At 56.2% G+C, this 15,564-nt stretch overlaps 1 protein-coding gene across 1 annotated transcript; it reads right to left on the bottom strand.

Moving 5' to 3' along the window:
* Window positions 1-2,792: 2,792 nt before the first annotated feature.
* On the bottom strand, window positions 2,793-4,738 carry HES1 (hes family bHLH transcription factor 1). Its single transcript, XM_074153426.1, has 4 exons — window positions 4,631-4,738; window positions 4,455-4,550; window positions 4,273-4,360; window positions 2,793-3,543 (listed from the first exon to the last, which is right to left on the bottom strand). The coding sequence occupies exons 1-4, from the start codon at window positions 4,736-4,738 to the stop codon at window positions 3,059-3,061; spliced, it is 777 nt and encodes a 258-aa protein (XP_074009527.1). The 3' UTR covers window positions 2,793-3,058.
* Between the last annotated feature and the right edge of the window lie 10,826 nt (window positions 4,739-15,564).

Here is a 15,564-nt window from a genome sequence, read left to right as displayed (position 1 = left end):
TCTCAGGTTCCTGAGCTCATCTGGGAGCTATTCATTTCCTGCCAGAAAACAGCCTTGCCTGCTAAAAAAACCACCTTGGCCGCAGAGCGGCCCAGGGCTTGGTACGAGGGCTCTCCCGGCTTAAATCATAAAGCTCCGGCTGTCTGGCTGGAATCAAAGGCAGGGCGGGCGCGGGGGGGGGGGGGGGGCGCGGAGGCCCGTGCCATATGGTAGCACTTAAGAGCCAAGGAGGAAGCAAGGAGGGGTTTTTACACCGCTCGCGAGGAGTGTGGGAAAAGTTAATTGACTTTAATGACAGGTTTCCCGGGATGGGATGGAAGGCGCTTCAGGGATGCGAGGGGCAGCGGGGGATGTAAGCCCCACGGTGGGTGGGGGGCACGGCAGGGTGCTGGCAGAGCCCTCTGCCCGTGGACCCTCATGCAGGTACAGTACACTGCAGGCAGGGATGGAGCACTGCTCCCCAAAGCTCAGCGCTCTCTGGGCTGCAAACACATACAGAGGATCATGGCAAACTGCTTACAAGCCCGAGAGCCATAGTCCGAGAGGGACAGACCTGGCTGCATCCCTCCCCAGGGTACTCTGCTGGCAGGCAGGCTCACCAGGCTCGCCGACAGGAGCTGCATGCCATCTGGCAACACTGAGTCCAGTACATTTTCCTGTTTATCCTGCACAGCCCCACACAGGGTCACCGGCAAACAGGAGGCCACCATCCAGCAGCTCAGCCATGTCCCTTCCTCAGCACTGGCATCCCTCCTTGACCATTGCCTGCTCGTCCCACCACACCAGTCTGAAGGCACTTGCTGCACCTGAAGGGCAGCTCCTGCACATAATGATCCGCAGACCCACAGCCTGCATTTGTCATCCCAATTTGTCACGGGTTCAGTGAACTGGCATCAAGAGCGTGGCTCCTGGGAATTGCTCTGATCCCCTCAAAGCTCACAAACTCAAGCAGATCTCTCATGTCAACAGGCTGGGGGATAGAGTAAACACAGAAAGCTTTGGAGAAACTGGTCCAAGCATGGCATATCTACTTTATACTAGGCTATTTAAACTGCATTAGCAAATAGGTTCGTCTTGTCTTTCACTCCTGGATCTGCTATGTGTTCTCCATTAGCCTACAGCAAAGTCCTTTTTTTTTTTTTCTAATGCACTTTCCAAACCAATTGCTTCAGCAGAAAAGGAAGACTCTGCTAAGCTGGAACAGCCTCAGCTCTTACAGGTGATGTGTTACTGGTTTGCATCAGCTCTAGGCAGGCCGTCCAGCAGCAGAAGCTGGTCTGATGCGATTCCCAGATGGGTCCTGTGAGTGCTTCTCTGAACACAGGGTGGGCTCAGTCCTGCCCTCGGTACCTCCAGCACAGAAAGGTGACACTATGGCTGGTGGAAGGCAAGGCAGGCTCAGCCCATACAGCTATGCACCTGCTTAGGGACAGCAAATCCAACATTCCCGAGCCTGGCCCACAAAACCCAGCTGCAAGATGCCACTGTGAGTGTGGCAACACAGGCAGGCCAGCAAAGGAGATGGAGGAGGTGAAGCTCTGCTGCATCACCCAGGAAGATCATCCCCTGCACCCTCTTTTAAAAAGTGAGCTGCCACTGCCCAATCCTCATCAGTACAGAGATCCCAGACACCTGCCTCCTCCCCTTCTCCAAAATCCACCCCAAGAAATATTTTCAGATCAGGAGGCTCTGTTTGTATACAGGGAGAAGAGCAGGGGGGAAGCTGGGGAGGGATTCAAACCCCAGCAGGTTTAATCTGTCTGGTCTCGCACTCTCCCCAGCTTTCATTTCCTCAGCACCTGGATACAGTCAAGCACCTGGCTGATCCGGACAAAATCCAACAAGCTGTTGCAGCAGGATTTGGAAGGAATCCCCAGCGGATCCTGGCACAGTTTAAAGCTGTCCGCCCTGAGTTAGGACTTGTTAAGAAGGGCAATGCAAGCTGTAACCAGAGACCGCCGCTCACCTCTATCTAAGGCTTGCATCTTGCCTGGAAATGGGGCATGACCAAGTCAAAGGGGTCAGTTGCCGCTCAGTGTTACAGAGATAGTCCGCACAGCCCCACATCACTCCCCCAGACACATGTTTTCCATATAACAGCAGAGGAAATGCCCAACTCTATCAAAAACACATGCAGAGCATTAATCATCGAGCAGAGCCTGGCTGGTGCTCAGGGCTGGGAACAGCTCTGTGCTTTTAAGTCCAGGTGGAGGTGGTGCCCAGCGCCTGCTGCAGCCTGTCAGCCAGGAGACAGGAGCACTCGTGTCAGGCTTGTCCTGCCGAGAGACTGTGTTTTTGTAACAGGAGACCCTGGCAGGCACCGCTCCGCTCTCTAAATCAACCGACTGAAGTCATTGGCGATTTACACCACCGCTGGGAGAGGGCCCCACCAGGTCCAGGGCAGGAGGCTCACCCGGGGAAGCCCAGAGTGGGAGCTGGGCTGTCAGGCTCCACGCCGGATCCGTCTCGCTTTTACCTGGGCTGCTCCACTCCATCAGCCCAAGGAGCCAGGAACAGAGCAGAGGTGCCTCCCTCAGCGCATTCACCAGCTCTGCAAACATAAGCTCTTTTCAACAAGTCTGATCAGTCGAGCGTCTCCCAAGGAAGCAGTAATTACATCTGCCCTGGGGCAGGGAGAGGGGCCAGGTGATTTCACAAGACAGAGGGGACAGCGGGTCTGAGTGACAGCTCCAGCCTGGAGAGCAGGACAAGGCAGCCCTAGAGCTGCATGATCCACAGGCAGCCGGGAGCTGGGCTCCCCCTCCTATGCACACATGCCAGCACTCCAACTTATCTCCAAAGGCCTTCCAAAATGGAAGGGACACTTTTATTTTAAGAGCATTCAAAAAAAAAAAAAACCAAAAAACAAACCCCGATCTTTGGTGTCACATACGGAAGGGAAGGGAAGGGAGAAAAAAGATCTCGTGTAAAACACGAAACACTGTCGAGGGAGTGCTATGGTACAAAGGCACAATCCAATATGAACATATAATCTATGTACAGCCGTGCCAGCAGCACGGGGTGCAGCGTTCAGTCCAGTCTGGTGCCTGCCACCCCCTCACCAGGGTCTCCAGACTGAGTCGGCTGTGCCAGGTGGTGGGCCAGGCGGTGAGGCAGCGGTGGCAGCTGTGGGTGGTCCACCATACAGGGGCAGGACAGCACCGCCAGGAGCAAAGGCGGTGCTGGGGATGAGGAAGGCAAATTGCCCATCGGAGGCTGGCAGCAGCTGGAAGCCACCATACACCTTGGCTGCGTCAGTGCCTGGTTTGCAGGGCATGCCAGGGAGCGGCCCCGCACCACTGCCCGGTGGCACCAGGGGTGGCCCAAAGGCTGCAGCTGGTGGCAGCGGTGGTGGTGGTGGGGGTGCAGGGTAGTTCATGGCGTTGATCTGAGTCATGCAGCTGGCCAGGTGGCCCAGGAGCCGGGTGCGCACCTCGGTGTTGACGCCCTCGCAGGTGGAGAGGAACCGTGTCACCTCGTTCATGCACTCGCTGAAGCCAGCGCGGTACTTGCCCAGCACCGTGGGGTCTGTGCTCAGCGCGGCTGCGGGGGGAGAGATGGGCACAGTGGTCAGCAGGCTCTGCAGGGGATGGGGAGTTGCAGCCCACTGGTGCTACATCCTGCAGCCCCTCTGAGCCAGAAATCCAGGCAGGGAGTGCAGTCCCTCTGGCAGGGTGTCTTGTGCTCCCAGGTGCCGAGGATCCAGATGGTAGCAGAGGGGCCATGCTCTCCACATCCCCCAGCACTGGGGACCCAGGTGGGGGACAGACAACCCCCCAAGAGTCCTCCTATGCCCCAAAGTACTGGGGATCCAGCTTGGGAACACAGTTTCCCCAGTGGCTCCTGTGCCTCCTGTCCCCCCAAAACAGATCCAGGTGGGGAGCACAGCTCCACTTCTAGAAGGGACCCAAGCCAGGATTGCAGCCCTTCCAGTGCCCTCCAGTACCAGGGATGCAGAGAGCACAGTGCCCACCACAGCCCCCTGTTCCAGGGATACAGGTGCTGGGATCCAGGTGGGGACCACCGTGCCCCCATGGCCCCTCAGTACCCAGGATGCAGGTGGGGAGCCCACTGGCCCCCTGTACCAAGAATACAGCTACAGAGCACAGTGCCCCTCATCACCCTCCGGTACTGGCGATACAGGCAGGGAGCCGGGTGCCCCTGTTACCCTCACTACCGAGGATGCTGGCAGGGGGCGTGATGCCCCCAGCCCCTGGGATGCAGGCAGGGCCGCCCCAGCCCTCCCTCCCTGGTTTTCCCCTCAGGACTCACCAGTCATCTGGGCTCTCTGGAGGCTCCGCAGGTGCTTGACGGTCATCTCCAGGATGTCAGCCTTTTCCAGCTTGGAGTGCCGTGAGCTCTGCAGACACAGGCGGGGCTCAGACCGGCCCGGCAACGGCACCGGTCCCCTCCACCCGCGACCTCATCCCCAGCTCCCCCCACACCCCGCTTACATCCTTCTTCAGCGCGTCCAGGATGAGCGTCTTCAACTGCCCCAGGCTCTCGTTGATGCGCGCTCGCCGCCGCTTCTCCATGATGGGCTTGGAGGACTGCAAGAGAGCCGGCGGTCAGCGCCCGGCGCGGCTCTGCCCGTCCCCGGTGCCACCCCTGTGCGTCCCTCCGTCCTTACCTTCCGGTGCTCCGCCGCCGTCTTGGGCTTGTCGGGCGTCGCGTTGACGCTGGCGGGGGTAGCAGCCACCGGCGAGGCGCTGCTCTTCTCCATCAGGTCGGCCGGCATCCTGCAGCGCCCGCCGCGGCGGAAAATGCGCCGGGGATCGGGAGGGGGGGAATGGGGGACCCGGGGAGGGGGGTGAGGGGGGGGGAGGTGGCGGGCGGGAGGGCGCGCGCTGCGGGACCGGCGAGCGGCGGCGGGTGCGGCGGGTGCCGCGCGCCCTTGGCCGCCCCTACTTATAGCGCGCGCCGCACGCGCGCGGCTCGTGTGAAACGTCCCCCGCCGCCGTTCCCACACTCGCGCCCAGCCAATGGGCGCCGCCCGCACGCGGCCCCGCTCGTGGACGGCGCCCGCCCATTGGCTGGGGGCCGCGCGGCCGCCCGCCGGCCAATTGGCGCGGGGCGGGCGGGCGGCCGCAGTTTAACCCCTTGGGCGCCGCCCCCGCGCACGCGGGGACGGGCGGGGGGGGACGGGGGAGGGCGGGAGGACCTCGGGGAGCGCCGCGCTAATTACCGGGTTAATTGGCGCCCGTGGCAGGCGCGGCCCCGCCCGCTCCCCTCGGGGGGCGCCGGCTGCCGGCCTCGGGGCGGGCTGCGCTGTGGGGGGCCGCGGCCCTTGGGGGGAAGTGTGGGGGGGTGATGGCCGGGACGCGGCGGCCTGGGCCCAGCTGTGGTGGCCGGAGGCCAGCTACCGTGTGCGGGGCGGGCCGCGGCCCCTGGCCCCCGCTGAGGTGGCCTGCGTCCTCCCACGGTGCCCTCAGCATCCCCACGGTGGCCTGGGCCTTGCCGTGGTGGCCTGCCCCTGCCCACAGGCGGGTTGCCACCGTGGCCAGGCATGGCCAGTGCCCGGCCGATCTCCATGGGAGCGTGGATGGGAGGGCAGGGGCGTGCGGTGGCAGGCGCCGGGCTGAGGGAAGCCGTGGCGGTTGTGGGTTAGGCTTCCCTGCGCTCGCACGCGTGGGCGGCCGCAGACGCGGCGGTGTGTGCGCTCCCATCCTCGGGCGAACGCGAAACCGCAGGGTGGTGCCTGTCCCTCGGCCCTGGCCCAGCTGTGCTGCTCCGGCTACCGCCAGCTGGTCCGGACAGTTTGTGGGGTTACTTTAAAAAAAAAAAAAAAGAAGTATTTTGCCTGGGGACTTGAATCTTTTTTTTTTTTTTTTGTTTTCCCTCCGCTTGACTGACTTTCTCACACTCCTATTCCCATAGTCTGCCAGCTAAGCCTGAGTCATCCTGCCAAGAACTAGACCTGGCCTATTCAAAAATGTGCTCACTCGCTCTTTCTTTCTCTCTGTCTCTCTTTCTTTTCTTTCTTTCTTTCTTTTTTTTTTTTTTTTTGAGTATACACAGTAATGTTTTTCCACCTCCTCCAGTACCTGATCTGCACCTGTACAGGGCCAATCCCACACATATCACCTGATCTCGCCTTTTCAGAGACCGTGAGAAAAATAAAGTTCCAGAAAGAAGAGACATGTTTGCAGATCTCACTGGTGCAAAGCCCTCGTCTCTGCAGAGGCTCGCCTGCTGAGCCTTCAGAGTTTAAAAAAAGGAAAATAAATAAAAGGGAGAGTGTCATGTTTAAAACGGCAGAAAAGTACAAATCCAGGCTTTCTTTCGGCTCCTTGATGGAGCCACAAGCCTTTTGATTTAAAAACAAAGAGCAGCCTTCAGCATGTAAGATTTAACTTCAGATGAGCAATATTTGACGTAAGTCTCAATTAGCTAGACATTGGGACAAACTGGAGTGAGGAGAGTGAGGCGGCACTGGGGAGGTCGCTACCGAAAAGCCTTTTTTCAGTCGCCTTTATGGGGAGCTGGGGAACAACCGATTAGCATGAAATCTGCAGTACATTTCTCCAGAGCCTAAAAACTTCTCGGGTGGACCAGTGTTTTTTCTAGTGCTGTTTATCTGGGTGTACCTGGGGAGGGAAAAAAAGGAAAGTTTCCACAATTAGTGTGCTGGTGTTCTGCCTCCTGCGGGGATTTGCAAAGGGCTCAGGAAATGCGGAGCTGGGCAGGCCCGTCCCTCCCGGCCGGCAGTGAGAACAGGCTGTAATTATGTCCATGTTTATGGCAGCCGAGGAGCTGCTTAACCGCCTCTAATTGCCGGCACCAGGTCGGTGTCTCTGGGGGATGAGAGGAGGAGGACAGGCTGTCTTCAGTGGTTGCCAGCGCTCGCCCACCATGGGGACTGGGCAGCAGCAGCTCCCCCAGCCTGGGCTCCCTCTCTGCCCCAGCCCAGCCCCTGCCCGCGGCAGAGCCCGTGGGGAGGGTTTCACTTTTGGGAGCGTGCGAGGAGCTGTGGGACCTCCGAAAGTGTTGGCTTCTGTGGGAGCTTCCTGGAGCCCCGGCTGAGCACCGCCCAGGGAGGCAGTGACACTGGTGTCCCTGCTCCACGTCTCTGCCGCCACCGGCCTGGTGGTGTGAAATGTTGTACACGTGCGCGGGTTGTGAACCCTGAGTGGGTGCACGTATACATGTGAATTCCCTGGGGATCAGGAGAGGAAGGGGAGGATTTGCACGGAAGGACGTCTCTGGAAATGAGGTGGCCGGGGCCAAGTTTAGACTGGAAGGAGATGGTGAAGGGGTTTGTAACCCTTGAGGGGTGTCCCGAACAGATCCTCTAGGCTTCTCCAGCCTTTGCTTGGGAAAGAGGTATCAAAGGGGAGATGAAACCCCTAGGTAAGGCGCTGCCCCAGGCACTGGGGTGTCCCTTGTCCCACAGTCCTCCGGCAATGGTTTTTAATTGCTCGGGCAGTCGTCTTGGGTTACAAATTGGGAATTGTCCAAAACAGATTTGGGAAGAACCTTTAGACAGCGCATTAGGGCATTACTGACTGGCAGAATATCTTGGAGGAAAAATGTGTTGGCAAGAAAATTTAGACTAGTCCTGGGCATGGGCCCAGGGTGGGAAGGTGGAATAAAATAGGATGCTGCCGCTGGTGCAGCACACAGGAGGTGAGGAGGTGGCAGGGCTGGCTGTGCTTGCTCTCCACTCCTTTAGAAAGCAGCCAAGACGAACAAAATGTGCTTCTAGACATCTAAAAGCCTTAATATCCAAAGCTTCCAGGACCTTAGGAAATGCAGAAAATAGAAACCAAGTTGCTTGTAAGAGCTGGGGTACAGGCTGGAGCCCAGGAATGGCACACCCAGCCTTTCCTCCTTGGGTCACAGACTGAAAACCTAGCCTGGCCACAGCTCAAAGTCGTCACCACCCTGAAGGCTGGAAAACAAGTGCAGTGTCTCAGGGACGTGTCCCTGGCGCAGATGTCTCCTCTGGGCAGCCTCACACACATGCGTCCACTTGTGGTCCCTGTCCCAGAAGCTGTTGTGCAATCCATACTCAACCTGCTCCCTTGGGAGATGTGGTCTCCAAAGATTTGGGCACAGGTTTCAGGTTTTTTTTTCCCCTCCATAAATGATCTTTGGTACAAGGTCACTTTCAAACTGACAAAGCTCCCTAGACAAAGCAAAGTTTTCATAGATATTACTCCCCCGCACGCCCAGGTCCTCGTGGTGAAGAGGGCAGAACAGCATCCACACAGCAGTGTCACTGCCCAGCCCTCCTCATGGCAGCAGCAGCTCGCTTGGTAGGACGGCAGCCCTGTTTTGTAGCAGATACTGCCCTCTCCACTGGGGACCCATTTCCCAAGTGCCTGCTGAGATTCAGGAGCCCAGCGCTGGCAGATGAGCCTCGGGGTGTTGCATGGCTGCTGCTCCCCGCAGCGAGCAGGAGCTGGGCTGTTTCAGCTGCTCCCTGGCTGCCGCCGAAGAGAAGAGGCTGAAGTGTTTATTTGTTTTACTCCTCGCTGTGTGATTTAGGCTGGGTGTGGAGGAGATCTGGCCATTTACAGTGACACCCCCTGCATTGAGGGGGCACCTGTGGGCTCCAGGAACTGGTGCCTTTCCTTCTGTTGCCCACATGGCCAGGCAGGCATTCCCAGGAGCGGTGCAGGAAGCTGTGGCATGAAGCAGCTGAGGCTTTGCTGGAGGAGCAAAGTACCACTGAGAAACTTGGGCGTCACTATGGATAGGCATTAAAGAACCATTTTCATCTCCCCATCCCAGCACAGGCTGGAGCACAGCTCTGCACTGAGGAGGGCTCTGGGACAAGAGCCAGGGTACCTGGATCTCTCGCTAAGCTGATTCCTCTTGGCAGGCTCCTATCCTGCTGAACCAAGGAAACGCTGCCGGGGAGCTGGCGAGGAGGGCATTTTGGCAGCTGTGAAATGCCACCCATGTAGATGGGAATTCCCTTCCTGCCTTGATACCCATGGTGTTCCTTCGGAGATTGCTGGTTGGGCTGGAGCAGCTGCATGTACTCATGGGCATGAGATGCTGCAGCCCCAGTTTTCCCCTTTGCGCCCTTGCAGAGCCCTGGCTCCTTTTTGGTCCTCTGCTGGCAGCGAGAGCAGGGCACTGGCAGGCACTGCAGCTGGGAACAAGCACCGGGAACATCCCCAAACTGTTTGCAGGGCTTGGACCTGCCGCTGCCATTGCCAGCCAGAGGCTGGGAGCTGCCTTATACCCTTCTCTTAGAGATGCTCTTTCCATGCGACATGGCTGGAATTCACCAGACCATGAATTTGCAGTCTGCTGGCCATGGCAGGGCAGTCCTGCTCTGGTACAACACCAGTATCTTTTAGCAAGATATAGCAGCTCCAGGCAGAGGGACACACAGCTGAGCCTGCATCCCTCTGAGAACCAGAAATAAATGCGCAGTCACTGCTGTGCTCCGGAGAGGAGAAGTAGCGTCTCTCGGCTGTCATCCTCTCCATGTGTGGTGGGAGGTGTTGGCAGTGAGAGCCAAGTTATTTATTTATTAAGATCCCACTTGTGTTGCTGCCTGAGGCTGCTATCTCTGTGCTGGAGCTGTGCTGCCTGCATGCTTGCAGGGCACAGGGAGACCTTGCAAGCTGTGGAGCCGGGGTACAGATATGAAAATACTGTGACTTTGGCAATGGCGGGGCTGGAGGAGGCACGCAGGGCTCGTTGGCACTGAAAATGTCCCTGTCCCAAACACTGAACAGAAGGCACCCTCTTGAGAGCCTCCAGGCAAAGGTGGATGTGCATCAGCTCCGCATCCACTGAGTCCAGCCCCCAGCCTCCTTGCTGCAGCCCTCCTGTGCTGAGCCGTATGCGATCCCTGGCATGCCGTGGCTGCAGGAAGCCCTGCAGGCTTCTCTAGAATATGGCTTTTAAGTCAGATCAGACCAGCAGTGCGGTTTGCAGCCCAGCTGTGCACAGCTGGATCGGCGCGGTGGGGGGGGGCGGGAAGACGCAGGCGGGAGCGTGGCGAGGTGGGAGCCTCGCCAGCCATCCTCAGTGCAGGGAAAACACGCCGGGGTGCGTCAGCGTGCCCTCCGAGTCCCAGCACACGAACCCTTCTGTGCCCCCTCTGCCCTCTTCCCCCGGCCCCGCTGTCACCTGTGGCCGAGGACAGTGGGAGCCACGGCACACAGCTCCCTGGGGACTCAACCTTCACCCGCTGCAGGCTCATAAATCCCCCGGGGCCAGCCCTTGACCGCAGCGTCTGTGCTCCTCTGCAGAGTGATCAATCACATTTTCCAACATGATTCCTTCTCCTTGGCATTAATCAGCCCGAGAAAGGAGCCTGCTCTGGAGCTTTCTGTTAAATTCTGTTAAATTCACCAGCTGATCATCATCTCTTATTCCTGATGCTGTGAATCGGCAGCGGGGAGAGCAGTGTGTAAACTGCATGTTGTCCTCAAAACCCTGGCAACCGTGGTGATGCAGCAAGAAAATATTTGGACGTTCTGGGAGGTGGTGTGAGAGGCAGCCCTGCCTGGCGCTGGGAAGCTCAGCTGAGGGCAGTGTGGTCAGGACGGCCAGCATGGGGGCTGTGTGCCCTGCCGAGGGCAGGGACAGAGGTCTCAGCCCCCCTTGGGCTGACCTGGTCCCGGAGCCCTTGGGACACCAGGTGTTTCTCCTTCACGCACGGGATGGGTCACAGCTTGCCAGCCCTCCCATTTCCATTATTCCTGGGTCCATTTATTCAATAAAACACAGGGTATTTCAGGGCACAGTGCTTTGCTACTGTGGAATATGGCCTTTGCACAGCCAATGTCGTTCCTGAAGTGGTAAGTAGATGGACTCTGATAAATCCAGGGTATGATGAATCATTTGCACTTGGCGCCTGATCTCCTCTGTGTCTTGAGTTTTGTTTTAGCTTGGCAGCGTTATGGAGAGAATTAGCCTATCTCGCTAATATTTTAATGTATATATAATTTGAATGCCACATTCCTAAAGTCAATATTCATTATTCACAGTGATAGCAGAGCTAAAATGAGTCCTCTAGCTCTATCAAGAATATCAGGATGATCATTTGTTATTAGGATTAGCGACTGCATGAAGACACACATCTTCATACACATGTGCAGGGCAGCGGGGCATGGCGCTGAGCTGGGTGGCAGCTCACCCTCAGCATCCTCCTTGCTGCCTCTGCGGGGAGCCCCATCCTGCCCGATGCTGCCTCCTGCCCAAGGCAGTCCTGCTGGGCCACCAGAACTACACTGGAGTTCAGCCGCAGCGGCAGGAGAGGCGATCTGGGACAGTGTGCCGGGGGGACACAGGGACGGTGGGGTTTTGTTTATTTTTCTGCCCAGGGCAGTCAGACCTCGTGTGGGAGGTGGTGATTTGAAATCCTCCATTTACAAACGTTGGCAGCAGAGCAGGGTGCGTGCTAGGATGGACTGTTTTTCTCCCTTATTTTCCTTCCTTCTCTTGCTGATTTGCAGCCAAGCCCCTCCATTAGCCCCTTGGCCACTGACACGCGTTGGCAAAGGGTGGGATTTTGGGAAAACTCCCGTGCATTCTCCATTTGCTTTGGTGACGCACGGCCGCACGTGTGCCAGTCCACAGCTGTGTGCATGTCCCGGTGCTGGAGATCACGCTGGAGAATCATTTTTCTCATACCAGCTAATAGAAGAGGAGAAAAGGTGGAGATCTTTTACATGCTAGTCAGGAATTGATGTGTTACTAATTGCTGTAATAGAAAATATTATCCCTCAGAGGTTGTTGTTATTTTATAAACAAGGGGATAATTTACAGCTCAATTACTTAAATCATGAGTTAATTGCTAAGCATAATGAATAAATACATTTGCAAGTACAACATTTAATTTGCACAGATTCCAGTAGTCTAGGCATTAAGAGGCAGATCATTATTTGATAAGTAATCTGGAATGTCGTATGAAATGACATTTATTTTCACATGTGATCCAAATGATGAAATGTCCTGAAATGAGATTTCAAGGGCCTTGTCCTTCCTTCCCTTCAACGAAGGGCAGCGTTTCCATCAGCTGCCTTGGAAACACGCTCAGGCTGCCTGGGAGCGCAGGGGAAGGCAGGGAGCCTCCAGGAGCCACGCAGGGAGCAGAGCAGCAAACCCAGGTTCACGCACATGCACTTTCTTAATACTACAGAATGCAAAGCGAGAATATAGAGACAAAAATCGGGGACATCCAGGGTGGGCTGGGAGGCTTCACGTCAGTGTTAGCTGATAGCAGGATGGTTGTGGGGGTGTGAAAAAAGCAGGCAGGACCTGAGGCAGTGATCAGGGAATGTTTCTGGTGAGGATGCAAACAGAATCAGCAGCCAAAAAAAAAAAAACCCGGCAAAGGGGGGGCTTTGCAGCCCACTGCCACCCCTGCATGCCCAGCAGCCGCTGCTCACTCTGCAGGAGGCTGCAGGACTTCAGAGGGTGCAGGACTTTGTGCCCATGGCAGGCAGGTCCCACGCAGTGGGGTGTGAGGAGCCCTGCCCGCTGCCTGCCCGCTGCCTGCCCGCTGCCTGCACACTGCCTGCACACTGCTGGGCTGCTGCCGGAGCCGGGACCAGCTGCTGCTGCCCGGAATGAGAGGACCTGCAAACAGCAGGCACCTGCACTTCGGTTCCTGCTATCGAGTAATCCTGGGCTACTGGTGCCCTTTCGCAGGCTCATATCTTTATTGGAGGCTGTTAAAGCCAAACCTCCCAACAGCAATAACATGACTACAAAGCATTTCTAAGTAAAAAGTATGTGGGAATAAGGGAGATACTGAGATCCCAGCCAATTTCAGCACAATACAAGTCTGAAGTATCCTTATAAAGTTAACAAGTCAAATTTAAATGTATACAAGGCTCAGGAGCATACAGGAAACAGGATCAGCCAAACCTTCAAAGGCACATCATTGTCTTTCAGAAAGCCCACTGAAAGACTCATGCCATAAAAAAGGTGTATTCACGTGGCTGATACAGTGGTAAACCTGGTGGAGCAATGCCAGAAGCTGGAGTGGGCAGGGGTGCTTGCTACAGGGATGTTCCCGTGGCCCAGCCCGTTGTTACAGAGCACGTTGTCCTGCTCTCTCTGCCGCTGCACCAGAACAAAGTGGGTGTAGATGTGGGGAGAGTTTGGCGGTGATTTCCTCCAAGGCAAGCAGCGACTCTTACCACTGGCTTTGCGACAGGTGAGCCAGCCTTTGCAATCCCACTGCTGGAGAGGGGCAAGAAAATAATGCTCATGCCTTGCCCGGCACCATCTGCATCACACTCCTGAGCAGCACAAGCCACAGCCAGGAGTGCAGCACATGGTGGTGGCTTCCCTGTCCCCTGGGACATAAGCACCCTGGATGCCAGAGGCAGGAGAGGATGAGGAAAGGGCTGGAAGAGGCTGTATGCCCAGGAGCTGGCCCCTGCTTTCTCCTCAGAGCTGAAGGCACCTGTGGATCCGGAGCGTGTCTGCTGTGGGCACCTGGAGAGCAGCACGGAGAGCTGGAGGGGACCTCGCGGGGTGTTGCAACACGGAAACTGTGCCAAAAGCTCCCAAGTCTGCCCCTATTTAACTCCCTTAAGTGCTAGATAAACAGCCAAATATGCTCACAAGATGCCGAAGACCTGGAGTTCATTGAGCCTGCCTGGGTGGTGTCGGCATGGCCAGCTTACCATGCCTCATCTTTCCTCCTCTGGTGTGTTATTTGTAAACAGCAGGCTATATTCTGCCTTCATCATGTGCTGTTGTGTGTTTATACATTTTATACATCTGTTCGAAAGCAAGAAGCAATGCTAATAAATAGCTAAGCATCCACGCAAGCTAGATTGCAAACCATCCAAGGGTTGCAATAGATTGGCGTAAAAGTGTCGAGGAAGTGCCCTGCCACAAAGACATTGGAAGAATCAAGGTTATTTCATGGCTTGTTTGTGAGCAGAAAGACAAAACCACCCTGGTTTGGTGCCTCAGAAGAGGCTGGCAGATCTGGGATGCGTGTTGCAGGACCTGGCGTGCAGGAATTCATGAACCATAAGGCCTTGTCAAAAATAATTTTTAAATGAAATGCAGTGTCCTAGCAAAACACATGTCTGAGACACAAACCAAAACCAAAGTACAAAATGTGGCGTTTAAAGGCTGGATTCTGTCTCAAGTGAATAGAAGCCACATGCATCCATCTGAGATCAGATTTTGGCCTGATTTGAAACTCTGCTGGCGGAGGCTGAAGCAAGAGCAGGCAGAGGAAGGCTCCATCTCCTTTTACAATCCTCTAGACCAAACCAGACCTTTTTGCGTTTTCCCGAGAGCGAAAAGTCTTCCGGCACGCGCCCCTGCTCCCCAGCTGCAGGATGGAGGATCCCGGGGCTGCACCAGTGCAGGCAGCAGCAAGGCTGATTCCACCTGCCCGACAGCCGGGTCCAGACCTGCACCTCTGTGCCTGTGCACCAGTTTGGGGCCGGTGAGCTCCCAGTAACACCACTGTGCACCAAGTGTCCTGCAAAAGTGCCAGTACCGAGGCTTAACCTTTATTAATTGGGGAGAGGAAGAAATAATGCTGGCAAAATATTGTCAAATACTTCAAATTAATGATTAATTCTAGATGGAGTGATACTGTTTGATGTGGTCTTTGCTGGTTTAAACAGGAGAAGGGTGATTCACTCTAAAGGAATTTATAAAAACACAAGTATTTGCTCATGGACAATAAATACTGAGGCAGATAAAAAGGGGGATGAAGTGTTCGGCGTCGTGATAGCAACTCTGCTCGAGAAAACTTTTGACCTTCTCACATCTTAAATCAATGTGCCCCCCCCGCTTCGCTCTCCTCCAGGCCTGCCCTTGAGGTGGAGGGGACGGGTAGGTGGGAGTGTGCCGGGCTGGGCGCAGGCTGTGCCGCTGGCAGGTCCCCCCCGTCTCCCTCCTGTCCCTGCGGAGAGGCTAAGGCACCCACCGGCGCCCAGTGAGGGGAACGGGGCAGCACCCGACAGCAGTTTACACAATCTGTGTACACAGCCTAATCTGTCAATTTGCCTGTCGTAAATGTAAGCGTATAAACCCGGCGCTGAGGCTGCTGCGGTTACAGAGCTGCCCCGCCTGGGAAGCTGAGATTTATGCTGCCCGCTGGTGAGCGAGGTGTCCTGTCCCATCCCCTCCTGTCCCCTCCTGAGGCAGGCAGGCGGGATGCCCAGGAGGGATGGCTGCAGGCAGCAGCGAGCCCATTAATAACCCAGATGGAGCTGCAGTGGAGGTGCTGGCAGTGCTACATGTGCCCCACGGCACCTGACAGCCGTCGGATGTGTACCTGAAGGAGGGAGCTTGCTATCTACCTTTCCCGTGGGAATACAATGCAGCCAGGATAACCCCTGGACCTCGCTGGGGCTCTGCCAGTGCCATTAAAGCGTTGACATCCGCTGATTACCCTGACACGATGCTGGTTTTATTGAGACAAGATTAGCCACTCGTACTTTGAAGGCAGGCTGGGCATACACCGTCACCAGCTGTCCCCTGCCGGGAAGGGCTCCAGAGCCTCTTTTCACTCTGGGCTTTTTTTCATTAAAAAAATTCTAACAATTTTTCCCCTAAACATAACAGGGTGGGCGTGAGCACAGGGAGCAGATAGGGCAAAGTCTCTGA

The sequence above is a fragment of the Numenius arquata genome, chromosome 9 (genome assembly GCF_964106895.1).
Source record: "Numenius arquata chromosome 9, bNumArq3.hap1.1, whole genome shotgun sequence".
Taxonomy (NCBI): Eukaryota; Metazoa; Chordata; class Aves; order Charadriiformes; family Scolopacidae; genus Numenius; species Numenius arquata.
The sequence above is the reverse complement of the archived record's forward strand: the minus strand, read 5'-3'. Positions and strand labels throughout refer to the sequence as shown.